The sequence below is a fragment of the Dendroctonus ponderosae genome, unplaced genomic scaffold (genome assembly GCF_020466585.1).
Source record: "Dendroctonus ponderosae isolate FM_Combo_2020 unplaced genomic scaffold, Dpon_F_20191213v2 Dpon_F_20191213_7, whole genome shotgun sequence".
Lineage (NCBI taxonomy): Eukaryota > Metazoa > Arthropoda > Insecta > Coleoptera > Curculionidae > Dendroctonus > Dendroctonus ponderosae.
In genome coordinates, this window is record NW_026018916.1 from 10,792,648 (window position 1) to 10,819,771 (window position 27,124).

General features: G+C 32.3%; 6 protein-coding genes across 7 annotated transcripts; all 6 read left to right on the forward strand.

Moving 5' to 3' along the window:
* The first annotated feature begins 935 nt into the window (after window positions 1-935).
* LOC109543206 lies at window positions 936-3,763 on the forward strand. The gene is made up of 3 exons (XM_048668175.1): window positions 936-1,055; window positions 1,563-2,536; window positions 2,735-3,763. Exons 1-3 carry the CDS (start codon window positions 1,036-1,038, stop codon window positions 2,875-2,877), a joined length of 1,137 nt encoding a protein of 378 aa, XP_048524132.1. The 5' UTR covers window positions 936-1,035; the 3' UTR covers window positions 2,878-3,763.
* A 1,569-nt stretch (window positions 3,764-5,332) lies between these two features.
* On the forward strand, window positions 5,333-9,171 carry LOC109543208. The gene is made up of 2 exons (XM_019912793.2): window positions 5,333-5,435; window positions 6,884-9,171. The coding sequence occupies exons 1-2, from the start codon at window positions 5,416-5,418 to the stop codon at window positions 8,214-8,216; spliced, it is 1,353 nt and encodes a 450-aa protein (XP_019768352.1). The 5' UTR covers window positions 5,333-5,415; the 3' UTR covers window positions 8,217-9,171.
* Window positions 9,172-9,974: 803 nt separating this feature from the next.
* LOC109543204 lies at window positions 9,975-13,603 on the forward strand. Its single transcript, XM_019912789.2, has 2 exons — window positions 9,975-10,155; window positions 11,100-13,603. Exons 1-2 carry the CDS (start codon window positions 10,136-10,138, stop codon window positions 12,478-12,480), a joined length of 1,401 nt encoding a protein of 466 aa, XP_019768348.2. The 5' UTR covers window positions 9,975-10,135; the 3' UTR covers window positions 12,481-13,603.
* Window positions 13,604-15,598: 1,995 nt separating this feature from the next.
* LOC109543211 lies at window positions 15,599-18,404 on the forward strand. Its single transcript, XM_019912795.2, has 2 exons — window positions 15,599-15,719; window positions 16,561-18,404. Exons 1-2 carry the CDS (start codon window positions 15,691-15,693, stop codon window positions 17,936-17,938), a joined length of 1,407 nt encoding a protein of 468 aa, XP_019768354.2. The 5' UTR covers window positions 15,599-15,690; the 3' UTR covers window positions 17,939-18,404.
* A 1,386-nt stretch (window positions 18,405-19,790) lies between these two features.
* LOC109543198 lies at window positions 19,791-23,165 on the forward strand. 2 transcript variants are annotated; one of them, XM_019912784.2, is made up of 2 exons: window positions 19,791-19,906; window positions 21,153-23,165. In XM_019912784.2, the coding sequence occupies exons 1-2, from the start codon at window positions 19,887-19,889 to the stop codon at window positions 22,522-22,524; spliced, it is 1,392 nt and encodes a 463-aa protein (XP_019768343.2). In that variant the 5' UTR covers window positions 19,791-19,886; the 3' UTR covers window positions 22,525-23,165. The 2 variants fall into 2 exon arrangements, with proteins under 2 accessions (XP_019768343.2, XP_048524427.1); XM_048668470.1 differs by lacking the exon at window positions 19,791-19,906 and adding an exon at window positions 19,991-20,129.
* A 984-nt stretch (window positions 23,166-24,149) lies between these two features.
* Window positions 24,150-27,016, forward strand: LOC125505185. The gene is made up of 2 exons (XM_048668477.1): window positions 24,150-24,252; window positions 24,762-27,016. Exons 1-2 carry the CDS (start codon window positions 24,221-24,223, stop codon window positions 26,149-26,151), a joined length of 1,422 nt encoding a protein of 473 aa, XP_048524434.1. The 5' UTR covers window positions 24,150-24,220; the 3' UTR covers window positions 26,152-27,016.
* The last annotated feature ends 108 nt before the right edge of the window (window positions 27,017-27,124 follow it).

Below are 27,124 nucleotides of genomic sequence, written 5' to 3' on the forward strand. Positions count from 1 at the left end.
TTCCTATTTGTACATAGCTAAATGATGTTAAATATAGTTAAAAACAAGTAGGTGTTAATAATGATAAATTTTGTAACAACTTTTGGTACATGGAAACGCCATATGTACTTTTATCAGTATTAATTTTTTTGGTGAAGAACGAGCTTTTCAACAAATTTCATGTACATAAAGTACTACAGATTAGTTCTAGTAGGTGTTAACTGATTATTTTCGATCTTAGAAAGCTTCACAATATGCACACGAAAGCTTTTCTGTTCATGATGAATAATGAAAAATTGTCACCGATCAAAAAACGCTAAAAAGAGGTCCCAAATGTTGATTTTTTCGTTCTGGAGCTTCTACAATGTTTTTGAAAGAGCTTATTACATTACTCACTTCTTTGCGATGAAAGTGATAGGAGCACCATTCCAAAAATGGGTAAAACACAAAAAACTACTTGCAAAGTAATAAAAGCAGATTTCATTCCATTTCAATTATTATCTTTTTTATGCGTTTTTTAAATTCCACTCAGTAATTGGAAAAAGAACTAGACAGCTAAGAATAGTACTACCATATGACTTTTGTTGTTGTGAGCTTCTTCAACGTCTTCTTTGTTCAAAATTGTGGAGCAAAATAAAAGATAATTGAAAGAAATTTTCAAAAGGTAATAATATTATTTCCTTCAATAATAAGCTATTTTCATCTGCATGCATATAAGTATTACCATATAAGTCTCTAAAATTCCAAAATATGCATCAGTAGGTGCGCAATACAAAACTTCAGTATAAAAAAAGCTTGAATATACCTAAATACTATCGTAATATCGTAAAATACAACGAGTTATTATATGCCGACAACAAATTAAAGTAATATAAATTTTCTCACAAAATTAAAATGTACTACAAATCTACTGTTTATCGAAAAGTTTATTTCGCTCTTTGGTGGTACTCGTCTATCGAGTTATCAGAGTATCAACCATGAAAACACCTTATTTTCATACACGAAATATTTTGTCCTTATTGTCGTCTTCCATCGTCTTCTCTTAACTGCTGAAAAATGTTTAACCGCTATACCCGGTGAGTATATTTTTATTTTCATATATTAATGTTCACTTGATTGCCTTTTATACCTAATTACCGAAGTTCTTTCCCTTATAATGTTGAATTTCCACAATAAATTTTTTTTTAACAAGCAACAGTTGTTCAAATGCATTTTTGGCATTTTATATGAATACTTTTGTAGCCTTGAACGAAGTTAGTGGAATTTGGTTGAATCCGTTTGCAGCTATTCTGTTGATTAATGGAGAAAACTTCATGTATTCAACGCTAACTAAATGAATGATTTTCTAAATTAATGGTTTATTAAAAACATTCCATACTGTCCATGTCCATGGTGTTGCTTACGAACGCTGTATTTGCTGAAAAAGCAACTAAACTCAAAAATGAAATGATTATATTAAAATAAATAACTGTAAAGCTCAAAGTTCCGAGTCGATGTATATAACGAGTTAAATACGATAATATAAGTTAAAATTAAAAATCCCATCAGAATGAATAATACAAACGTCTCAATTTTCATTTTAGGTTTTCTTATCTGCGAAACATAATTAGTGCAGAATATGGTTCTCCAATTCGTAGATATGTGACATTATTACCCATGCATGGGGCTTCGCGCTCTTATTTGCGTAGCCATCAACTACATCTATTACTCGATGCTTACTACAGAAGTTCAGTTCATATTCTACAAGAAACCGTGGAACTCATGTCGCCTCCTAATGACGTTCCCTATAAATGCCGGATTGCAGTATGCCTAAAGACAAATTCTGATAGAGAAGAGGAATTACAGTTATTTGTGAAATTACTAACGGACGATCCAGACGACTTAATAAAGATAGCGAATGCCTATATGAGAGTAGATCAAATGATTAAAATGAAAAAAGAAATTCAAATATATACTGTTGTTATTGCGGCTATCGAAAAATTTCAAAACCAAATGAAAATTAAGAAAGAATTTCGTTATAAAAATGTGTTTGCTAATTTTATTGGAGCAAGACTTAGTTTTGAAACAACTACTGCAAATCTACCCGATCAATTTAGCGCAATATTGCTGGACACTCCAGAATTCCGATATTATAAGACTAAATCGAATGGAACTGTATTTACGGGCTTTGACTTTTTTCATGCCAAAATGATCATACGAGACATGGCTCGTTTTCATGCTTGCCCCATTGCGATGAAGATAAAAAATGAAAAAAAATTTAGGAAAAAAGTTATGTCTTTTTTAAATCTGGAGGTGAAAGACTTTGAAAAATTGCCGCCTTCTCAATCGCTGTGCCACGAGCTACTTACTGATGGACTAAAACATAAGCCAGAAGTACTTCATCAGATGCCATTTCTCAGAGAATCTCTTCAGCTTTCGAGATTATCTGAATGGATTCAAGAAGATCACGAAGATAAGACTTGGCACACCTTATGCCATTCCAGATACTGCATTCCCAATATAATAACCAGTTATCCTAGCCGAGAGTTACCGCGGAGAAGCAAACTGCTCGAATTGGGTAAGCTCAGTTTCAATAACTGCTGTCTAGATTTGGCATTTTTCCTGTTTACAAGCTTACGAACTGATATCCTGGAAATAAACTCCCGGAATCTGTTAGAAGAATATTATACCGTTTTTGCTACTACTTTAGGAGAGCATAAAGTACCTCTCGAAAAGTACTCCTACGGAAAATTTATAACTGAATTTCTCGACATAGGAAAGAGATCAATAGCTGAAATTTTGATCAGTGTAAAAGCAAGTTCTTGCGAAGGCTATGACGAGACCGGACAACCAATCTTAGGCGAAAACTATCGCAGAAGAGTAAAAGTAGCCGTAAGGCTTGCTGCAGGATTAATGTAATCCAATAACATGTTTTTGCAATTGCTTTCTAATCTTACGTTATTTTAAATGTATTTCTCGTAATCCGTTAAAAAAACACTCATTGAACTATTGGTTTGAAACAGATAAAAATCCGTTCATATTAAAGCCTCACAACAAATACCTTTAATCTCTGGTAATTGTTGAAATTCAAATTACTGTAGAATTAAGCACTATGTGTATGTATTTTAAAGTGTATTGTAATTTTCTATAAGCAAAACATATTTAAGACAAGAATGGGTATTTTTTATACAGTTTATTCTGTATTAACTAAAAAATCAGTTTTTATTCATGTAGTTTCAGAACGGTTTCTATTACAACTCTCAATTATTTTGACGTCAACGGATTGTAAAACGCAAAATAAATGCTATTTATTTTTGCATTTTATGTGTCTAATTCTTTAATATCTGCATTAAAATGGAAAAGCAATATGTAGCAGGCATTACATATAGACCATATTTCATTTTTTATTTCGTTTGAAAATAGTGAAGTTAAGCCACTTAAAACTCTAAAATAATACATGAATAAAATTTGATAAAAATTATGTTGCTGTAAAAGTAATAGAATATTTACAATGATTGTACTCATTTGTAATAATGAATCTAATAATAAGAAAATTATCATTTTACGCTATGTTACGCATGAATGTAGTAAGATAGAATAAGAATAATTTAGAAATTTATTATTCGCGTACTTCATTTAGCGCTGTTAACGGTATATACCTATTTTATCGGTTGTAAAGCATTATTTTAAGCCACTCCAGACTTTTAGAAAATAGTATAGACTGCGACGGATTTATACCTTTTAGTAAAATGCATAATGTGTAATTAATTTTTGAAATGTAAATCTAATAAACACTTTATAATAGCATTTTACTATTATTTCAATCTTACAGAAACTGTAATATTATTTAAGTATATTATTACTGTATATACTCTTAGACTTAGACTCAAAAGAAGACTCAACAAACAAGACAAAAGGAAAAAAGACTCAAGACTTTTTAGACACAGAAATTATATTTACTATGACGTGCTTTTGCATATTCGTTCACAATAGTTAAGAAAAACATATTATCTTTACTAGGAAATCATTTTGCCTAGTAATTGGAATTCGATCTACAGAGAAATGTAGTTATGTCGTGTTTGAGCCCTAGAAATAATGTTTTCAGTTGTTACCCCATGGAAAACCCAAGGTTTGGTTTTTTTATATTTTTGATTTGGTTTAGTTTGACGAGCCTACAGAAAGTAGAATGAAAGAGGCTTATTTACAACGCATGAGTTATTTAAAAACATATTGATAGCTTGACAAAATTGTTCCTATGAAAGGATTATATCCTTTCCATTATGAAAAGGCACATGATTCAAGGCCAGAGATTTTCCACTTTGTTTGCAAACATTGGGTTCTAACACATCAGAATGATCTGAGAAACATTTTATGGTCGGATAAGGCAATGTTTCCACGAAGCCTATCATTTAATAGTCAAAAGAGCTGTTCGATCGGCAAACTTTCAACATAGCTTATCTTTTACTGCGCTGTTTTTTACATTCCGTAAGGCGTTACTTATTAGGTTCATGGCCTGGGTTCTTACCTCTGGTTCATTGATCTTTTTCTATTATAAGCAGCTGTGCTTTGTTTTGCTTTCAATTTCTTTTATTGTACCCTAAGTTCTGCTACCAATAAATTGTGATCAGAGTCAGAGTTTTGACCATCCTTCAGCTTTTTCTATATCTTTGATAAACCATTATGTAGTCGATTTTGTTTTGTATGATAGTACCATCTTTTCCATCTTTTGGGGCTTTATAGGTATATAAGCTGTGCGGAGGCATCTCGAAAAATTTGTTCATTATTCAGTTTGTCACCACATTCATTTCTTTGCAATTACTTACTTGAATAATTGCTATAGTAAATTAATCCGCTTAATAACGTGATATCCCCTTAATAACTTTGTCATTATTTAAGAGTTTATAAGAAAACACGATTGAAATACAGACCCAGAAAAATCTAAGTGCTCTTTCTATATTACCACCTTCAAATGATATACCGATGATAAAAAAATTATTTTTGTTGTTCATTTTTATGTTTTAAAACAGTTTTAATTTTAGATCAAAATTCAACATATGAAATGCATTGAACTGGGTCAAAAAGACATATTTGGGTTAAAGCGTTTAGGAATAATTTCGAAAGGACATCCCTCATGGGTTCCACTTCCAAATGTTAATTTCCAACATTAACATATTTTTTTGAAAGCACAATTTACAGTGGCCACCTAGTTTCGGGACAGCCTGTATATGAATAATATATGACGATGGAAATTTATTTTCTTTATAACGTCCAGTTTCAAGGCTTCTCAAGTGGTTTGTGATACTTATCTATGGAAATATTTACCATCAAACATGTTTATCATAAAAACTATTATTTTTTACATCAAATATGTCCCGCCCATGATGGCCATTTTCGGCTAGAAGTCGTTTTCTTATTATTGCCGTTAAAACTTTTCGCTTATTGACAGCCAACTAAAAAATGTTGCGCCGACTTGGAGAGTAAGTAAATTCCAAAATATTATAATCTACTTTGTTTAGTTTGTCTAATCCTCTTGATTCCGTTTTCATTTTCGACCACACCGCTAGTGGCATATATGTACTTAAAATATGTGGTCAATGAAGTAAAACATTAAAATGTATAAGCAGTAAGGTGGGGTGGATATATCTTCTGTAAACTATGTAGAAGAAGATATAATGTTGCAATAATTTAACAATTTTATTAATCCAAGTTTTAAGATGTGTTCCACTCAGCCTAGGATAATATGCTTCCAATTTATTTATTTTGTACAATTTACTGACAATCTAAATAAAATATTAATAGTTATGAAGTAGATAACAGTTTTTCTCGAATAGCTGTTTTCTGCAAAACGTCCAATATACGTCCAAGCATACCTACCTTTGGAAACATCAAAAAAAAGTTTACACGTAATTAACAGATAAAAACATCCATGCAGCACCTTTCTTTCTACTCATATGTGTAAGATATATTTTACTTTTTGCCCAGTTTCCTCTGTCTTGTGCTGTTTCCTTTGCTTCTGCCCAGTTTATGTTTCGCTTTTCTAAACATTTCGATATAACATTATTCCAACTTTTCTTTAGCCTGCCTCTAGTTTTCCTCTGTACAGGTTTTGTCCTTATTTGTATGTCCACTTTCAGTCTTACAAAATGTTCAAACCACAGTAGCTTTTGCATCTCTGCGCTTTGACAAACTGGTTCCACTTCTAAATCTTGTCTATTCTCTCGTTACTCAATTTTGCTTTTTTTGTCACTCTTCTGATTCTTCTAAATACCTTCAATTCCTCAGTGTGTTGTTTTAACATTTCTAAAAAAGCGCGATTCCGTAAATATTTTTTTGAAAATGCGATTTTTCTAACACGAAAATTCTTAATACAGTATGGTTCAAAAATAAGTAACGATCATCAGCTTAATATTTTCAAATAGAAACATCTGATTTCTCAGTGATTGAGTTAACCAGTGAACCTTAGATTATAATACATGTTCTCTACTGAAACCAGAAGCAGAAAGTAAATTTGTCGAGTCCTATTGAATCTCTTATTTAGAAATCAAAATTAAAAAAAAATGCATCCATTTGAAAAAATGAAATTAATGGACTTAATTTATTTTTGTATGACCCTGTGTAAAGAAGTTTACCTTTAACCAAACCGCAAAATAAAAATTTACGGGAATTTGAGATGTTTTCCATAAAAAACACCGCTAAATGTTAAATGAATTTAAACACTTCTTCTGGGACTCACTGTATTGAAGCGCGCTTGCAACTTCTTAATACTGATGCAAACAGATAAAATTGATTTGAAAATGCAAATAACAAAACAAAATAAGTCAGTTAACGTTTTATTACTCTGTCAAACCGTGTATAATAAATAACACTACAATTGGTAGATATTAAAAAATGTATGGGAATATATAAAATATAATTTTTATTTTAGTTTAATATCATCGAGAGATGATAGGCCAACGGGCAGAACATCACTGCATAGAGAGCCTTCAGATTGGACCGTAGCGGAGAAGTCGGAATCCTATATGCGTAAAATGCATCTGGAGCATCTACTTGATGAGTACTACAAGGGTCATGTTGAAATTCAAAAAGAAGCTCGAGAGCATCTATCGCGTTATAATGCCATTCCCGAAAAGATTCTCATTGACCTGTCGCTGAAGACAATCACAGGTGAAGAGAAAAATGTATACTTATTTGTGAAACTGCTCATGGAAGAGCGAGACGACTTAGAAAAGAGAGCAGCTGCTTATTTAAGATTAGATGTACTGACGAAAATGAAGAAAGAAATGCAAATGTACAATGTTGTTATAGCGACGATAGAAAAATTTCAAAAATATCATAATATTAGCGAAAAATTTATTTTTGGAAATATGTTTGCAACGTGTATTGGACTCAGAATGACGATGCCGCCGCCGCCGACGACTCCTCCACATCTACCAGACTGTTTCAGTGCTATAATTCTTGACCGCACGGGATTCCGAAACCCTGCGCCCCTAGCTAATGGACAGAGAGGCTATGATCGTGTTACTACCACAATGATTCTACGACAAATGGCTCGTTTTCACGCGTGTCCAATAGCTATGCGCTTAAAAAAAGGAATTACATTTCGAAGAACTATTCTTCCAATTCTATATTTGAATGTGAAGGACTATCAGCCAGTGCCATCAGATGAAGAACTATTGCAAGAACTAATAAGCGATAGACTTAAAAATAAGAATTTGCGACGTCCTCATTTAGAAAACATAAAAAATTCGCAACAGCTTTCTAGATTATTTGATTGGATCTACCATGATGGGATAGATGAAACTTGGTATACCATTTGCCATACCAAATACGGTATTCCTAATATATTGATAACCAGAGGTGATAGAGAAGCACCTGGGTCAAGCAGACTGCTCGAAATGTGGAAATTCACTTACAATAGCTGCTGTACAGATTTGGCATATTTCATCTATACAAGCGTAAACACTGATACCTTAGGAAAGTACCTGGAAGAAATGCTGCAAGAATATTTTAATGAATTTAAGATGACTTTAGATAAGCATCAAATATCTTCCAAATTTTCAAGTACTTATTCCTACAAACGCTTTAAATTAGAATTTAAAGCGGTAGAAAAAAGAATATTCACTAAAATTGTGGACGCCATAAACGATTGTTTCAAGAAAGAACGTTCGTACAAAGGTTATAAACCGGGTAATGAACAAATTTTAGAGCAGGATTATAATGACAGAATAACATATGTACTCACAGCATATTCTCGTTAGAAAGCATTACAACTTGCGTTTCCCAACATTCTTCGCAATCTCTTGATCTAGAAAATTATTATGCCATTATTCAATCATTTAGCTATTTTGTAGGTATTTTTTTTATTCATTAAAAAACGCAGTTTTCATTCAAAAATGAGAAACGGTTTTGGAAAGATTATCAAATTTAGTACTACAATACTAATACACTTCAATACGTGATTCAATAAATCCACTGTAAACTGAGCGCGTTTCTATGTGTACGTATAATTATATCAAAGAGTAATTTTTATAAACAAAATCAACATTTTTGAGACGTGAATACGCATACTTTATACTATACTTGTGTATAAAGAAAATATCTTATTAATTAGCATATAAAGTTGATGCTTTATCCTTGTAATTATGTTTTTTGTTATATTGCCTTCATTACTGCTTCGAATAATTTTCTCGTCACCAGATTGTCAAATGCAAAATAAATTTTATTTTATTTTTTCATTTTATGTATCTAGTAACTTATTTCGCAAATTGAAATAAAACATATTACTTTGTACATATTATAGGTAGTTTAAATTGTTCACCACATTTAAAAAGTTAAAAAGCCACTTAAAAGTTGAATACTCGAATTACCAAAAAGTAATACGTGTATTAAATTTTACGGTAGTGAGGTTGCTGTAAAAATAATACAATGCTTCTAATACTTGTATTATTTGTTCTATTTCTTTTGTGTATGTATCGCTTTCATGTTTGATTTTTTCCAAGTTATTGGAATTAATATTTCATGTTATATAAATCATAAGTTAGTATAATGTAGTAAAATGAAATAAGAAGAACTATCAACATAAGTCTTTTATCGGTTGCAAAGCTCTAAGAGCCTCAGATATAGAAAATATTATCAAGTGCAATGAATTTGACATGAAACGTGACCTTATAGTTTCTTATTAATTTAATTCTAATATACATTTTATATCGGCAATGCACTATTATTTAAATCCTGAGGCAAAAATTCCCTAGCATGTAAATTCCAGCTACTTTTAAAGTACTTCAATGACCATAATGTCTCTATTTCTCTTTGTAGGAGAAAGGGTATATTAAAATGGTATTTTAATTGTAAAAATATCCCTTATTTCTATTTGGAAGTGTAAATTGAAGGCGGCTTTCTTTACTTTCTTAAAAAACTTGAACAGCAAAAATAATTTCAACAAAACGGCTCCACAGTGATATCCACTAATTGATTTAGACATTTTTGGCCTGTTGTTTTTTTCACATATTACTTTGTTCCTGAGATATTTATTGAAATTCAGGACAACACAGTCACACAGTCACGTAAATTTCATTGAACGTTACAGCAAGCAATGGAAACCCAATGATTTGAACAAACGATGAAAGAATTATAAAAAATAATGTAATCACAACTACAAACTTAGCTACACAGTTACTATAAACTTTCACCAACTAATACAAAAATTATAATAATTGCTCAAAGCGCATTTCTTAATAAATATTAGGAACTGTTATTTGAACGGGATTATTTTTAATTTTATGAATCATCTAATCAAGGGTATTTACTGGCGTGTCATAAACAATTGATATTAGATCTGCCTAAGCAAAATCATCTAAGGGAGTCAAAAAAGTTTCTAAATGAATTAGTGACTAGCCCTGAGTAGCTGATGCATCTAAATTTAAACATTTTCAGGAGGTTATTCTCCTTTTCCAACAGATGACAAACAGATTTAGCATTGAATTCACAAAGGATACTTAATGCAAATAAGCCGGTAATCTTGTAGCTTTTCACGCTAGTTTGTGATACTTGCCTATAGACTTGTTTCTGACCATAAAAACTGTTCCTTTTTATGCCTCAGATTGTTGTATTGGTCGTTTTCGACTAGAAATCGTGTTAGTATTGCCTATAGGAAGTGCCTTATTTCAACTCCTGAAAAATGTTCCGCCTCATTGGAAGGTAACTACATCTCATTATTATGTATCTAAATTCTATGATTGCTTTTTAAGTTCACTAATGAAAATTTGGTGTTTTGATATATTTTTAAACCAACTAAATTTTACAAATATAAAAAATACTTCCTATTTGCATTCTCATTGCAAATTTGTAACTTTGTAAATTGTCTATCTAATGACGTATTAATATACAGGTACTTCCATTTGAGTTAAAATTATTGCGCTAAAAATTCTTAAATTTAAGTCCACATTGTTAACACCCTGTACCATATTGTACATTGTATCGTTATTTTGGTTCTATAGAATTCTTAACGGATCTGTGGTGATTAGAAAGACGTATTTTGTTATATGTTTTTACTGCTTTTTTTTGCTTCTACAATTAATTTTTAGATACCATGTTTATTCAAAGTTTTACTAAAATGGCGATAATCTGTCAACATCGCAAGTAAGAAAAAACAATTTACGGTGCCTATGCAACGTTTCAAGCTGCATTCCATGAGCTAATGAAAAATGGGAAGTTCTATTTAAAAAAATGCACTTTGATCTTGCCGCGCTTTGCTGAGACACTCTGTGTCATCTAAAATATTTTTTAAATGTGCGCACTTTGTGCGTCAACAACTTTTATATGAAACTATTTTTTTTATTATTTATATGAAACTCTCTCGCACCAAAAAGCACCCTGTATGTTGGTGTAGATCTTCAAAGAGCAAGACAACGCGAGAGCTATCAGTTTTAAGACAACAATTGTTATTTACAGAAACTCCACAGCAAGACAATTTGTAATTTCACAGTTTGGACCTTTTAGTACCGATGTACGAAAAGGTGACATCATTTAGAGAACATCAACTATTGTATTTTATTGCTTCATCGTTTAGAGCATTATTAAGATGCAGTTGTAGAAATTAAGAATGTTATCAGAATATACATCATCCAATACTTAAATTTTAGGTTTCTTTCTCAACCAGAGGATGTCAACTTGGCCAGTTCAAGACGTAGATATTCCTCGGTCATGACCATAGATGAAACCTCCAGGTCTTATATAAGCACCATGCGACTCCGGCAAGTACTCGATGACTACTACAAGGGTAGTGTCGATATAATCGAAGAAAATGTGGTACCCTTACGGTCTCCTACTAGCATCCCCTATAAGTGCCGCATTCAAGTTCTATTGAAGACCACCACAGGTAAACAAGAACAATTAGCCTTATATGTGAAAATGTTGATGGCGGATCAGGACGACCTACGACACAGAGCGCGTACTTATATGCGATTAGATGAAATGATGAATATGAAAAAAGAAATTAAAGTATATAATGTTGTTATACCAAAAATCGACAGCTTTCAAAAAGGATTGTTAATTGAGACAGAATATCGCTACCAGAATTTATTGGCAAAATGTTTTAAAGCCAGATTGACTTTTCATTCACTTCATGCACAACTACCCGATCAAAATAGTGTAATACTGCTTAAAGACCTAACATTCGACAACTATAAATCTGAATCGATTTTAAGAGGATTTAGAGGTTTTGAGTTGGATACTGCTCAAATCATTCTACGAAACATGGCTCGTTTTCATGCCTGTCCTATAGCAATGCGTCTAAAGGAAGAAGCACAATTTCGGAAACAAATTATTCCAACGTTAAACTTGGAGGTGAAGCAGTATAAGAAACTGCCCCCTATCGAAATGTTGTCTCGCGAATTAATCAGCTACGGGCTGAAGAATATCCCTGCGGCACATCGTCATTCAATACGCATTAGAGATTCTCTGCAGCTCTGTAGATTATATGATTGGATCCACGGGGACCAAGAAGATAACACGTGGTATACAATAAGCCATTCCCGATATTGGCTTAACAATATAATGACAAGCAGAGCGGATTCAGATGCACCTCAGCAAAGTAAACTGCTCGAAATGCATAGAGTCGGTTTCAAAAACTGTTGTACAGATTTAGCGTTTTTTCTGCTTACGAGCGTTCAACCTGACATCTTGGAAAAACGCTTTCTACACTTTCTAGAGGAATATTATGATGAATTTAGTCGGACTTTGAAAATGCATAAAGTAGCCCTCGATAAGTACACTTACTCACTATTTACTTCGGAATTTCACGCAGTGGGACAGAGAATCGCAACTGATATTTTGATTAACATCAAAACGGGTTCATGCGAAGGCTATGATGATGCAGGAAACCCCATTTTAGGTAACAGATATCGCAAAAGAATGCTAGCAGCTGTAAATCTTATGATACAACATGGTTGGATGCAGGAAGTTGTCTCTTTTCCAACTGCCTCTCAGCGCAGGCCTCTTCAAATGTCCCCCAGTACCTCTTAATTTAATTAGCTAATTACATTTTTTCCATCAATGTATTATGAAGTAGAAGGTTCCGTTAAAGCATGGTAATATCACATTAGTTTCAATGAATATTTGACTGGAAAGAAATAACACTTTTTTACTAAACTGTTTTTTAAGATCGCTTCAGATTTTACTAAAGTTTCTTATTTGCAATGCTAATAAAGTATGCATATCAAATGACTAAACAATAATCTCAATCGTCGATTGATCGTTTAGATCAATCAGGTCTTTTAATATTTATAAGTAACAGTGATGTTTCGTATTTACAATCAGGTTTGAGCTTTTTTCCGACTTTCAGTTTCTTAGTTATGATAAAACTCTATTTTTCTGATTAACTAGTTTAAGGTTTGCGGTAATTTTAATAAACAACAGGAAAATGTTTAAGACTAGAATGCGCATATTTTATACTATCACTTAGCTCCATTGAAGTGTCCAGTTATTATTATATTTATGTTATTATATAATGAACCACCGAAAGTCATATTTCACACGTGTATCTACGTGTTTTGGTACTATTGCTCTCTGTTAATATATTATACAAAGCAAAATAAGTTAAACTTATGTTTGCTTCTGTGTATATAGTTACTTATTTTGCAAATGCAAATGGAAACAACATGTGGACATTTCCTTTCAAATTAAGTTTTAAGAAGGCAAGTAAAAAACACCTAGATTCAATTTTAAGGAAGGTACTTATTACTTTCACTTACAATAATACATGTAATAGACATGATCAGAATGAGAGTTCTGCAAAAGTAATGCAAGTTTTGGTATTATTTTATAATTGTTACGACAATGCAGACATTTTTATACAAGTCAGGTAGGATTTAAGTCTAAGGCTTTCAATTATGTAAACTTTATTCTATGTTACTCATAAGTGAACATAATGTAGTAGAGTAGAATAAGAATGACACTGAAAACAAGTATCGTTTTTATGTGTATCTTTACGGTTTTTCATCGAATGTTTAACGTTTGCAACGCATTATTCTATAAATTTTATAATTTAATAAATAGCTTATACGCTGTGACACATTTACCATAGTCAAATAATTAATATTCAATTAAGTTCAATATTTTGAAGTTAATAAATGTTTAATAATGCTGATTCAATGTTATTTAATTTACATGCCATATCTTGCCCCTGTCTGTATTTTTACACTTGTCTGTGAGGTAAATGGTGTCCCAAAATTCACAGAAGATTTCCATTTATTGCCATTTTGCGCAGTAACTTTTTGGCAAATTCCAAAAGGTAGTTAGGATTAGCAGTTATTGGATATGATTAGTAAAATTGCACAGTGTTTCATAATAAATTCTGATGTTTTTATTAGTGAACAATGAACAATGGCTCAAAAATAATCACAGTTTAGCGGCCACAGTTCGAAAACTTTGCACAAAATTTGGTCGGAATTATGGTTGATCTTCGTCACCTATGAAGAGAAGAATTCATTACAACTCAATTTGAGTTGTAGACGATAAACACACTGGTCGTTGGTTAACAAAATGGGTATTTGTTGTTCAGAAAAATATTAGAAGAAAGTGGCACTTCACAAAGGAGGTCTTTTGTATTCTCATTTTCTCGCACCCAATTATCAAGTTTTATGAAAGAGTATACCAGGAAAGAAGACAATGAATGATTAATAAAATAACATGTTTTTTATGAAACTAATATAACATAAAACGAAATTAATTGATTTGCTCTTAAACGAAAATTAATTAACTTTTGTTTTTTAACTTTTCAGGAAATCTGATTATTTAGACCTTAAATTAGAAAGGTTTTTAAAGATCAACCGTTATCGAGAGAATAGCAAACTACCCTTTTGAAGTCAGAGTAATCGGTTTTGCAATCAGAGGACATGATGAAAAATTGAGAGAAAAAAACAAAACTCGACCGCGAGAAAAGAAACAACTGGACACTATGCAAAGTCAAAGCTTTAAAAGTTATTAAGCACGCATTAAAAGGCTAATCGATTAAATTGATAACGAAAAATACATGACAAATGTGTGTTGTCAAAACTTGAGAGAACATTTTTAAGAAGCCTTCTGAATTAAGTCTTAGTAAGCAAGATCATCAGAGGAGATCATAATCAGAAATAAGCGAAAAGTTGCTGTATCTAATATAATATTTCAACCGGGTTTTACACTATTATAAATCAATCTGAATATAAAAAAATTTCCCAGCTTGGACACCAATATTTACACACAACTGAGAATCAAAAATAATAAATTTAAACCTGAAAAAATATATCATGATTAAATATAAATTTACTAGCGTTATATCGAAATTCAAACACGTACATTAGTGTATAGAAAAGAAAAAGTATAAATTTCGGTATACATGTAGGTACACAAAAATCATTTTTCCACACCATGATACAAAATAAAATATAAAGGCATAATTTTAAGACTCCAAAAGCTCAGTGCTAAAAGTGCCAGAATTTAACACAATTTGCAACTTTTTTTCGTTACATACCAATAGACTTTTAATTTTGGCGGGCTGAATGTGTCTGGCTGAATGGCTGGATTTTAGATCATTCAGATATTATCGGTCACAAAATAATAATCTGAATATTCCAAAAAAATTGCTCATTGAGAAAGGAGACATCATGCAAATAATCAGAGATAAAATCTTTAAAGATTTTAGTGAGCCGTGGATGGTTAGTGTGGGATTAAAAGAAAAATAATTTGCAAAGTTTACTAAATATAGATGGTGGTAAATTTGATTTTATAGGTAGATGACACATAATATGCACATAGAGATTGTGCCAGCAAGGCCATGGAAGCCACTTCCCCGATTAGCCATTCCATAAATAACCTCATTTTAAGTAATTTATGATTTAATCGAAAACTAGCAATATTAGAAGAAAAAATGTATTTTAATATTTCATTCAAATCTTGCGTTAATTTTGCGACATCCCCTTACAAAAGCTAATTCAATAGTTTCCGACTGCACGTTTTCAATGTACCCAAATGACCCCAAAAATAACACAAAATTCACTTAGAGATACAGTTTTCTTGAACAATTAAAAAAACAGCGTACATTTTAAAGAATTTGCAGTCGATTTGCGATACTTCCCTATCAATTTATTGTCCATAAAAACTACTTATTTTGATAGATCGAATATGTTCCAGTAATTGTCGTTGTCGACGAAAAATCGTTTAATTTTTGCTTTTAAAAGGAGTCTTCTTGTAACTATGGAAAAAGCGATGCGCCAGGTTAGAAGGTAAGTGCGTTATCATATTACTCACATTACTATAAACAGCATGTGCTATTTGTAGATTCTGCTTTTTCTATGAATGATGTGAAAACCGTAAGACCGAAAAATGGTTTTCAGTTTTGCAAACGTATCTTACTTCTGTGGTCTAGCTAGATTATATTATATTGTTCCTAGTGCTTTTCATATATTAAATGCCTCATCCTTATTGAATGTAGCATTCAATATGTTGTTGTCAATCGTCTAATTTCTTCTTAATAATTGTGTGCATAGTACGTTGAAAGCCTATTTCAGTGAATTATTGTTTATACAGTTTAGTATTTTCATGTGTATTTTCTGTGTAGCTGTTCCATGTGTTTGTTTTCTGCGTTGCAGTTTTCAATTATTGGTCCAACATTTCTAGAACATCGTCGCCTTGCGAGTTGGGGGTATTTCCGTAGATATGTTGTCTTTAAATCATTCGACTTACGACGACGAACAATCTATTGTTTTTAATTTACTTTTGTTTTCTATAAATAACTGTTCTTTTGGGTCTTATATTAATCCCTTTTTCCTAACAGTTTTCTTGTTTTAAATTACTGACTCTTACTGTATGACTGTATTGCAGTTTTTCCAACTTCATCACTTTACGATTCGTTATTCATTTGCTTCTACTTTTGATTACTTGCATGACTTGCTTTGACTGAGTAATTTTTCAGTCATCTACTGTTTTTTTTATAATATATCAATTATAGCCCTTATATCTTATACTGAGAACACTTTATTGCTGCCCCATCAGCAAACTGAGGATATAATTCAGCTATAACCTACAGAAATTAATGAAAAATACATGGCTCATTTCTCATTGCAGAGTTGTCCATCGGCGACGTGATATTGACCATGACCGGTCACCACTTTACAGTTCTTCCTCGGAAAAAAGTAAAGACTTTTATATGAGCCAGATGGATCTGCGACAAGTTCTTGAACGGTGGGTGGGTGATCATGTAGAGTTTGAAGCAGAAGATTTGATTGCCCCCCCGGATCGTAATGTCGTACCCTATACATTTCAAATTAAGGTTACAATAAGTACATATCCACGTTTACTCGTTGATTACAATCTATTTGTGAAAATGTTACTGGAGGATCGGTACCACTTGGCAAAGAGAGAGCGTGCTTATATGAGGTTAGATATACTGACTAATCTCAAAAAAGAAATTCTAATATATAAAGTTGTTATACCAAAAATTAAAACATTTCAAAAACTAAATCTGATTATGAACGAATTTCGCGCTTCAAATTTGTTCTCAAAATGTATTGGAACCAGATTGAGTACCAAGCCAGTTCTTCCAGATCTACCCGATCACTCTAGTGCAATAGTGATGTTTAACCCATACGAAAAATATACATTTCAAACGTGTGAAACGGAAGGTAGCAGATATAACGGATTTACTTATGACATTGCCATACTGATTCTACGAGACATGGCTCATTTTCACGCAGGTACAATCGCCATGCGTCTTAAAGATAATATTAAATTTGTAAGAAAAATTATTCCGATTTTAAATTTGAAAGTGAAGGAGTTTGAGCAAACGCCTCCTTTTGAAATGCTTTGCAAAGACTTGATTAGCTATGGGCTAAGAGATCTCGAATTGCCAGATGATCAAATGGTGGCTCTTCAAGATTCCCTCCAGCTTTCTAGATTATATGATCGGTTTGTTAGAGAAGAAACAGATCATACTTGGTATGCATTAAGCTATTCCCGATATAGCATGTCCTATATAATGACAAACAATACATGTGCCAATGCAACTAAGCCAAGCAAATTGATCGACTTGCATCGAATAGGTTTTGATAATTGCTGTAAAGATTTGGTATCCTTTATATTCACAAGCGTAAGACCTGAGAGTTTCGATGAGCAACGGAGTTTTGAAAATTTGTTGCAAGTATATAACCGTGAATTTATACGTACTTTACAACGGCATAGAGTCCCCATCGCTAAATACACCTGGGACAATTTTAAAGCAGAATTTAACACTGTGGGGGAGAGAATGTTAGCTACTATTTTTATGAACATTAGGACTAGTTTTTGCAGAAACTATAAGGGCGATGGAGATCCAATCTTAAGTAACGAATATCGCAAAAGAATTAAAGCTACTGTAAAAATGATGACACTTTTTAAATGGATAAAGGCTTCTGACTTCAATTCTTCAGTAGCTTTCCCTGATAGGGATTTAATTGTGTTGATCTAACTACATTACGTATGCAAGTACGTTTCATAAAATGTGTTTTTTATTACTTTATCATACCATGTTATTTCAAATGTATCAAAAGAAGTACAATTCCTTTATTGAACCATTTTTCTGTATAAAAATGAGCAAACTGAGGTGCATAATCGTTTCTATTTGAACTAATTTCTGTTCAAATGAACGATTGTATGTAAGTGTGATTATCATAGAGTCAAAGTCAATATATGTTAAACTAGATTTAGCATACTTCTGTCTTATAGTGTATAATTAAGAAACATCTTTCATATTTATAACTTTGTTTTCGTTTTATTGCATTTTTACTACTTTTTCCATACACCCAATTTAGAAAGCAAAATGAATGTTATTTATTTTTGTCACTTTTTAATCGAAATGCAATAAATAAACAGCAAATATGCAAGACGTTTTTCATTGCTGAATTGCCAGATTTGAAACTAGTTACATGGAAAAAGCTCAACTAAATTTGAAAGAAAACCCATATAACTCAAGAACGACGGTATATGGAATATGATGCGACAATGCAAATTATAATCGGTAGTAGAAAGTAAGTCTTTTACATGTCAGGCGATTTTAATTATATAAAAAAGAATACTTTATCTGATGTTACTCATGAATGAACATATGTATTTTAGCAGCTGTTTTAAGACTTTAACCGAATATTTTTGTCGGTTACAATGTATTTTTCTCTTAAAAGTTTGGCAAATAATATTTACTGTGTCCAATTTATACTTTTAGTCATTCAAATAATATGTCATTTAATTAGTTCAATGTTTGAAAATAAATACATACATATAACAATGATTGGCTATTATTTCAACCCTAGTTACGTATTAAATATAATTCTGTATTTTCAGATATTAGTGTAAAATATACGAACCGACTTGAAACATGTAGCTTAAAAAATCTTCTTACGGAGATGGAGATTTCTTGAGAAATACATACTCAAAATTTGATGGAAGAGAGTGTCGCTTAACAAGATAGTTAGTAAAAAGAAAAAAAGTAGTTATACGCCAAAATTCTTGAAAAACTAAAAAATGAGTGAAGAAACAATAAATTGGCCTGTAACGACAATAGTGATTGGACTTTGTATTAAATTATATACTTGTTCATATGTTTTCAACTGCTAAATCCAGTGAAAAGCTTATTTTTTGTCTACGTAGTAACAAAGTTATTTGCAAAACCATCAAGAAACTTGCAAAATTAGAGGTAAAAGCAGATAATTTGCATGAAACCTTGAAAGTCAATCAAAATTTTTTTTTCTTATTTACATACGCTTTCATGTATTGTGAGCTGTTGAAGAGAAAGGTGCCATCAATTTTTGGACAGGTATCGGCAAAAAAGTTACAAGCGAAAAATCGTCGAAAAACTCGAAAATCGAAGGGATAGTCTTCTATTGATCATTATTGCCTATCAATGTTAGATTTTCTAAATAAGCCATGAATTTTTTAATGGAAAAATAACAGATAGCTAGCTTATGTGCAACTTACTAACTTGCACTAAAATGCGCTGGCAAATTGTCTATTAGGAGCAGAGCCACAATGCCAATGTGCCAGAAAACTTTATCAAATGGTAACAATCTGTGAATTAAAAACTGGGTTTTCCCATTTAATTCTAATTTTTTGTTAATTTTAAAACAGGCGACTTCCGACTAACTTCCTTTCGACCTATTTCAATAGTTATCGAGTGAACGTTCGTTGAAAGTTCCCCAAAATAATTCAAGCTCCACATAGAAATACAGTATACTTGAAGAATAAATTTAAAAAAAACAGCGTTTATTTTTAAGGTTTGCGATATTTGCCTATCAATTTATTTTTCATTTCGAAAAAACTACTAATTTTATACACCAAATATGTTGTTCCCGTGATGGTCGTCGTCGTCTAAAATCCGTTCAACTTTTGCTTTCGGAAAGATTCTTGTTGTAACCATCGAAAAAATGTTGCGACGCTTTAGAAGGTACGTGCATTACCATATTATCTCACATTACTATTTAACAGCATGTGCTCTATTTGTGTGAGTGTTTCGTCTACAAGATGATGACTAGAAGCAGAGTTGTGCTTATTCTAGTTACTACTGCTCTCAAATTGCTTTCCAATCAATTTTAAGAATTACTTGATTGCTGTCTTGGTATTCTAAAGTATTGTTGAAGGAATGTAGTTTGTTAGAGTTGCTGGAAAAAGTAAGAGCAAAGTATTTTCTTTAGTTTTGCAAGCGAATCGTACTTTGATACTGTCCTTTGATCATTGAGTAATATAAGTTGAGTTGAGTTGAGTTGTAATAATAACTTCTGACTTGCTCCTGTTTATGTAGAAGGTATGATAACATTGTCAGACCTTTTGACTTCGTTACTTCGAGAGAAACCAAGATGATTTATATGCCAGTTTGTGGGAAATCTTCCCATTTTTTACAAATAATTAAAATATAATACATACAGCAACACGTCCCAGATCTAACTTCCATTTTTTTAATTGTCGGATTCGACGTCAAAGTATTAGCACATTTTACATAATATCCCATTTAAGTTCAACTGTTCCTGAGCCAAAAAGAATAACAAATCGACTTTCTACTGAAGCTGAGTAACTCAAACTCGGACGTTTAAATAGTTAAAATTAAAAAAAAACAAATTAAGATTCCAGGAGTCAATGAACTAAGTGATCAAAATGCAGCCGAAATATTTTCTTGATATTCATGTGGGTAATATTTTGGTCATTCTAATGACCGTCGGTTCGTTTTCCTGATTTTCATATTCCTTTGAAAACATTTTTTCTCATAACTGTTCAATTGCGACTTTTAATATTCCTTGATTTCTTGTAGTTTCCATGTTATAATTTATTGAATCTACTGATTGAAGATGGTCGAAGCTATCTTGTTTCTTTTAAGACTGTTCTACTTTGTCGCATTTTTTTACTATTTTCCTTTACCACTTTCAACTCCTGTAATTGCTTGTTTTTATTTTCCTTCGTGTATTTGATAATTTTCATTCTTGCATAACCTGCTTTCTTGCATTCGATCCAGTACTTTTTCAGTCATCCACTGCTTTTTTGTATCTTTGTATTATGTATTTTTCAATTTTAGACCCTATATTTTTTACGTATAAATTTTATTGTCTCCCCATGAGTAAACTGAGTGCATACTTACGCTATAATCTAAAGGAATTATGCTATAATCTGAAAAAATTAGTATAGCAAATTTCTCTTTGTAGATTTATCAATCGGCGACGTAATGTTGACCACGACCGATCACCACTTTACTGTTCCTCCCCGGATGAAAATTATCATATGATCCACATGCAACTGCTACAATTTATTGAAAAGAGTGTGGGTGATCACGTATATCTTGTAGGAGAAGAACTGATTGAAGCAACGGGTCCTGATGTCTTTCCTCATACATTCCAAATTCGAATAACTGTAAACACGGATCAAGGTTTGCCTCTTCATTTCAATTTATTTGTGAAAATACTAATAGCAGATCAGTGCGACTTAGCGCAGAGAGAGCGTGCTTATATGAGGTTAGATGTTCTGATTAATCTGAAAAAAGAAATTCAAATGTATTCAGAAGTTATACCGAAAATTGCGAAATTTCAAAAGCTAAGGATGATTAACACAGATTGTCGTGTTTCAAATTTATTTGAAAAATGTTTTGGAACCAGAATAAGTATCGAGCCACGACTTCCAAAACTGCCCGATTACTCTAGTGCGATACTTCTTTCCAACCCACACGAAAAATATACATTTCAAGCATGTGAAACTGAAGGAAGCAGAAATAACGGCTTTACATATGACACTACCATACTGATTCTACGGGACATGGCTTATTTCCATGCAGGTACACTAGCAATGCGTCTTAAAAAAAAAGCTCTATTCCTACGAACAATTGTTCCGATCTTAAATTTGGAAGTGAAAGAGTATGAGCAAGCGCCCCCTGTTGAAATGCTTTTCAAAGAATTGATTAGCTACGGGTTAAGAGATCTCCAATTGTCAGATGATCAAAGAGTGGCCATTCGAGATTCCCTCCAGCTTTCTAGATTATATAATCGATTTGTCAGAGAAGAAACAGATCAAACTTGGTACGCATTAAGCTATTCCCGATACAGCATGTCCTATATAATGACAAAACAAACATGGGAAGATGCAACGAACCCAAGCAAACTGATCGATTTACATAGAGTCGGTTTTGATCACTGTTGTAAGGATTTGGCAAATTTTATATTTACGAGCGTAAGACCTGAGAGCTTCAATGGGCAATGGAGTTTCTCAAATTTGTTGCACGAATATTTATATGAATTTTTACGTACTTTACGATGGCATAGAGTCCCCATGGGACAATACACTTGGGACAATTTTAGAGCAGAATTTCACGCCGTCGGTGCGAAAATGTTGGCTGATATTTTTATGAATATTAGAACTAGTTTTTGCAGAAACTACAAGGGGAATGAGGATCCAATATTAAGCAACGAATATCGCAAAAGAATTACAGCTGCTTTAAATACTATGACAATATTTCAATGGATAAAAGTTTTCGACTCGAATTCTGCCAACGGTTCGCCCGATAGCGATTTAATAGTATTTGACTAATTACGTTATTTATGTACATTTATGTAAGTACGTTTTAGAAAATGTGTTGGTATCACTTTATAATAGTACGGTATTTCATATCTAATAGATGTAACTCTTCCCAAAGGAAGCTCAATTTTACTTTATTAAACCATGTTTAAATAGGATCAATCTCCAGTGTCATGAAATTTTCTGTGAATGTATTGGTGTATAAATGTCTGATTTTCTTAGAGTCAAATCAATATATATAAGCCAAGAATTAGCATGCTTTTCTTACAATTTACACGAAAGACTTTGCTTTATTGCTATTATTACTAGTTTGAGCACTTTTCCACTATATAAAAAAACAAATTAAATGAATATTATTCATTTTCGCCAGTGTTAAAATGGAAACACAATAAATGAACAAGCAATATCTAAGAAGTTTTTTTCATTTCTTATTAGATTTGAAACTGGTTAGATGGAAAAATGTCAACTAAACTTTAAGAGAACCACATGCAATTCAAAAATTACATGTATTGAATTTGAAGAAACTAGTATTACTCTAAGACGCTTAAAATGTTTACAATTAATATATACTGTGACAAATTTATAATATTTCGTCATACAGATAATGTGCCATTTAAATTCATTGTTTAAAATGAATATATACATTACATCAATAATTGGCTATTATTTCAACCCTACTGATCGATAAATATATCTATGTATTTTCAGCATATCTCCGTGAAATATGTTCACCTACTTCAAAAGTTTCCACCTAGTAAGAAGAAATACAGAGACTTAAAAAATGTATTTTTTGAATGCCCAATTGAGCCAAAAATAAAATTGCAAATAATCTCCTGTACTATTAGTTAAGCCGATCAGGCGACTTTCTCCTCTGGAATATAAATTCTAATTTGCGAGTACAACCGTAGATAAATAGAGTTGAAAAAGTTGAAAAGAAAGTCACATAGTTCATTAGTTAATTTTCTTTCATTCCGTAAGAAAGAACTGTAGAAATATAAGCCCCATATACTCAAGTGTCTGTGAATCATCTCATCTCCAAGTAATGTCCAATGATCTTTAGTGAATCTGCAGACTTTTATCACAGCTTCTTTTATCCCACCTTATATGTAAATTAACTAACGCGGCATCTCGTAATACTCGGAGGAGCAAAATAAAGCAAAGGCACAAGCAGATTTTTTGCTCTGCTCTGAATGTAGAGTGGATGGTGCGTATATGGTTTAGAGCCTGATGACGCTGGCATATTAACGAATGTTCCGGCAAATTKTCCGTAAGGAACAGAGCCACAATTCCACAAGCAAGCAAAGATGCATATACGCCAGAARAAAAGCGTACCAGAAAAATAAMTAACCCAATCCKACTCATGTACCTACTTTGCGACATAATGACATAATTAAAGGGTAACAATGTGAAAACTGAGTTTTTTTACTTAGATGCAATCTTGAATTAATTTTGGGACACCCCTTACTAAGCTATTTCAATAGTTTTTCAGTAGATGTWKCMYRAAAATYMCCTACAGGCACARTGTGCTWGMASAATAAATYAMMWAMAKGCCGTTTATATCAAAAGGTTTGCAGTTGATTTGCGATACRTTCCTATGGATTTATTTACCATCATAAAATCTRCTCTATTTTATGTATCAAATATTTTGTTCCCGTGATGGTTGTCGTCGACTAGAATCCGTTTAATTTTTGTTTTTAAAGACTCTTCTATGATGGAAAAAATGTTGCGCCGTATTAGAAGGTAAGTGTATTATGTATATATCACTCATTTTACGATGTGAAAACGTAATGGAAAACCATTAACCATATTTTCAATTGGTTTGCAAACGTACTTTACATCTGTTGTTTGTTTATTATGTTTTATGAGTCAGGTCGTCATTGTACGTTAAATTACGAACAGATTTCATTCGTATAGTCTCTATCTCAGATAAAATGTTTCCGCTACTAAAAAACCACTAAAAATGGACTTTCTGCAGAAACTTCGTATATTCATTAATTTTCATTCCAGAAATAAGCGAATTAGATGCTCAACATGTCCCCATTTTCTTGAGTACATATTCTATAAATTCGTTTTTGATTCTTCATTTTTTATTTTATTGGGCTATTTGATGGTCCCTATCCAAGCATGCATTTCCTTCCTCCTCCCATTAGATCACGTACTTTTTCCCAAATGAGCGTACAATTAGGCTTTAATCTAAAGGAATTAAGTTGTGATCTGCAGATAGACGAATAGCAAATTTTTCTTTGCAGATTTTGCAGTCTGCGTCGGAATGTTGACGACGACCGCTCACCACTTGGCCGGTCTACCCCGGATAAAGACCGTCCTTTTCATATAAACAATATGCAGCTGCGACAATTTCTTGAGCAGCACTTGGGTGGTCGTGTAGATATTGAAGAAGAACATGTGACTCCCCAGCAGGCTGGTGATCCCGTGCCCTGTACATTCCAGATTCAAGTTACAGTAAGAACAAATTCAAAGACACTCTTGACTCTCAACTTGTTTGTAAAAATGTTAATGGATGATCAGGACGACTTACCGAAGATAGAGCGTGCGTATATGAGATTAGACGAATTGATCAATATGAAAAAAGTAGTTCAAACGTATAACGTTGTTATACCGAAGATTGGGATGTTTCAAGAACAAATGAAAATTCAGAAACATTTTCTCATTTCAAATTTATTCCCAGAATGTGTTGGGGCCAGAATGAGTCTACAACCACGTCTTCTATATTTGCCCGATCAATCTAGTGCCATAATGCTTTACAACCCATGCGAACAATGTACATTTGATGCATGGGAACTGGAAGGATGTAGATATAACGGTTTTCGTTATAACACTAGCGTATTGATTCTTCGAGACATGGCTCGTTTTCATGCAGGCACAATAGCTATGCGTCTGAAAGGAAACACTACATTTGAGAGAGAAATTATTCCGATTGTTAGTTTGGAGGTGAAAAGATTTAAGAAAATTCCTCCTTTTGAAACGCTTTCCCACGAATTAATTAGCCATGGGCTAAGAGACGTCCAATTGCCAGATGATCAAATAGTGGCTATCCGAGAATCCCTCCACCTTTATAGATTAGACGATTGGATTATCAGAGCAGGCAGGGATCAAACTTGGTATGCATTAAGCTATTCCCGATACTGCAACCCCTATATAATGTCAAGCCAAACACGTTCAAATGCGACTAAGACAAGCAAACTGCTCGAATTGCATAGATCCGGATTTAATAACTGTTGTGAAGATTTAGCATCATTTATATTCACATGTGTAAACCCTGAGATCTTCGAGCTACGTTTTGCAATATTCCAGATGTTCGAAAATTTATTGGAGGAATATTACTATGAATTTAATCGTACTTTACAAGTGCATAAAATACCCATCGACCAATACACCTACCATGGCTTTACATCAGAATTTCATGCCGTGGGGAAGAAAATGTTGGCTCACATTTTTGAGAGCATAAAATCGTGTTTTTGCGAAAACTATAACAGGGATGGTGATCCAATTTTAAGTAACGAATATAGCAAAAGAATCAAGGCTACTGTTAACATTATGACAATGTATAAATGGATAAAACATTCGGACTCCAATTTTTCCGATGTTTCGACCGATAGAAATTTACTTCTATTGAGCTAATTAAATTATTTATTTAAGTGCGTTGTAGAAATTGTGTCCATGATGACTTTTTTACAGCAGCTTATTTCAAATGTATTAGTGGAAATTGTCCGTAAAAGCACAACTCTTCACAGCAAACTGAAGTGCCATAATCGTATGTAGTGTTATGTAATTTTACAATTGTATGAATGTGTGAGTTTTTAGAGTCAAAATCGATATGACGACATTCATATCATCGACATCGACGACTTACATATATATCGAAATATATATGTAAGACTAGAATTCGCATACGTCCCTCTTATAATTTATACTTAAAAGACACATATTTCATATTTATAACTATGTTTTCGCTTTCTTGCTTTTTTACTACTTTGTGTACTTTTCTATACACGCATTATAAAATGCAAAATAAATTGTATTTATTTTTGCCTTTTTTTAATGGGAAAACAATATATAAACAGAAAATATGCAAAATTATTTATAATTAGAGTTAAAGCTGCAACTGCAACTTTAAAGTTATACATGTACCGGATTTGACGAAAATTATGCAATATAGTAAAAATAATACAATGCTTGGTATTATTTTCGAATTGTTACGGCAATACAGAATGTAAACTATTTTATGAACTAAGTCGTTTACATGTCTAAAGTATTAAATTGTATATAAAATAGCACTTAATCTTATATCATTCATAAATGTACATAAGTATTTTGGTGGCTTGTTATAGACTTTAACCGAATACTTTGTCGGTTACAAGGCATTATTCTAATACGCTTAAAACTTTAGCAAATAATATACTCTGTGACGAATTTATACTGTTTAGTCAAACAAATGATGTGCCATTTAAATTAATTGAATGAATACATACATACATTACACCAATGATAGACTATTATTTTAACCTCCTTACCTATCAAATATATTTGTGTATATGTAACACGATTCCGTAAATTTGAAAATTATCCGCCTAACATAGAAAGCCTAACATAT

Bases quoted from the DNA above. Each gene is read 5' to 3' on its own strand.
- LOC125505185 (XM_048668477.1), top strand. From the start codon at position 24,221: ATGATGGAAAAAATGTTGCGCCGTATTAGAAG. The intron at 24,253-24,761 runs GTAAGTGTATTA...TTTTCTTTGCAG, and splicing joins ATGTTGCGCCGTATTAGAAG to ATTTTGCAGTCTGCGTCGGA.
- LOC109543208 (XM_019912793.2), top strand. From the start codon at position 5,416: ATGTTGCGCCGACTTGGAGA. The intron at 5,436-6,883 runs GTAAGTAAATTC...TTTTTATTTTAG, and splicing joins ATGTTGCGCCGACTTGGAGA to TTTAATATCATCGAGAGATG.
- LOC109543206 (XM_048668175.1), top strand. From the start codon at position 1,036: ATGTTTAACCGCTATACCCG. The intron at 1,056-1,562 runs GTGAGTATATTT...TTTTCATTTTAG, and splicing joins ATGTTTAACCGCTATACCCG to GTTTTCTTATCTGCGAAACA. The intron at 2,537-2,734 runs GTAAGCTCAGTT...TTCTCGACATAG, and splicing joins AAGCAAACTGCTCGAATTGG to GAAAGAGATCAATAGCTGAA.
- LOC109543211 (XM_019912795.2), top strand. From the start codon at position 15,691: ATGGAAAAAGCGATGCGCCAGGTTAGAAG. The intron at 15,720-16,560 runs GTAAGTGCGTTA...TTCTCATTGCAG, and splicing joins GCGATGCGCCAGGTTAGAAG to AGTTGTCCATCGGCGACGTG.
- LOC109543204 (XM_019912789.2), top strand. From the start codon at position 10,136: ATGTTCCGCCTCATTGGAAG. The intron at 10,156-11,099 runs GTAACTACATCT...CTTAAATTTTAG, and splicing joins ATGTTCCGCCTCATTGGAAG to GTTTCTTTCTCAACCAGAGG.
- LOC109543198 (XM_019912784.2), top strand. From the start codon at position 19,887: ATGTTGCGACGCTTTAGAAG. The intron at 19,907-21,152 runs GTACGTGCATTA...TTCTCTTTGTAG, and splicing joins ATGTTGCGACGCTTTAGAAG to ATTTATCAATCGGCGACGTA.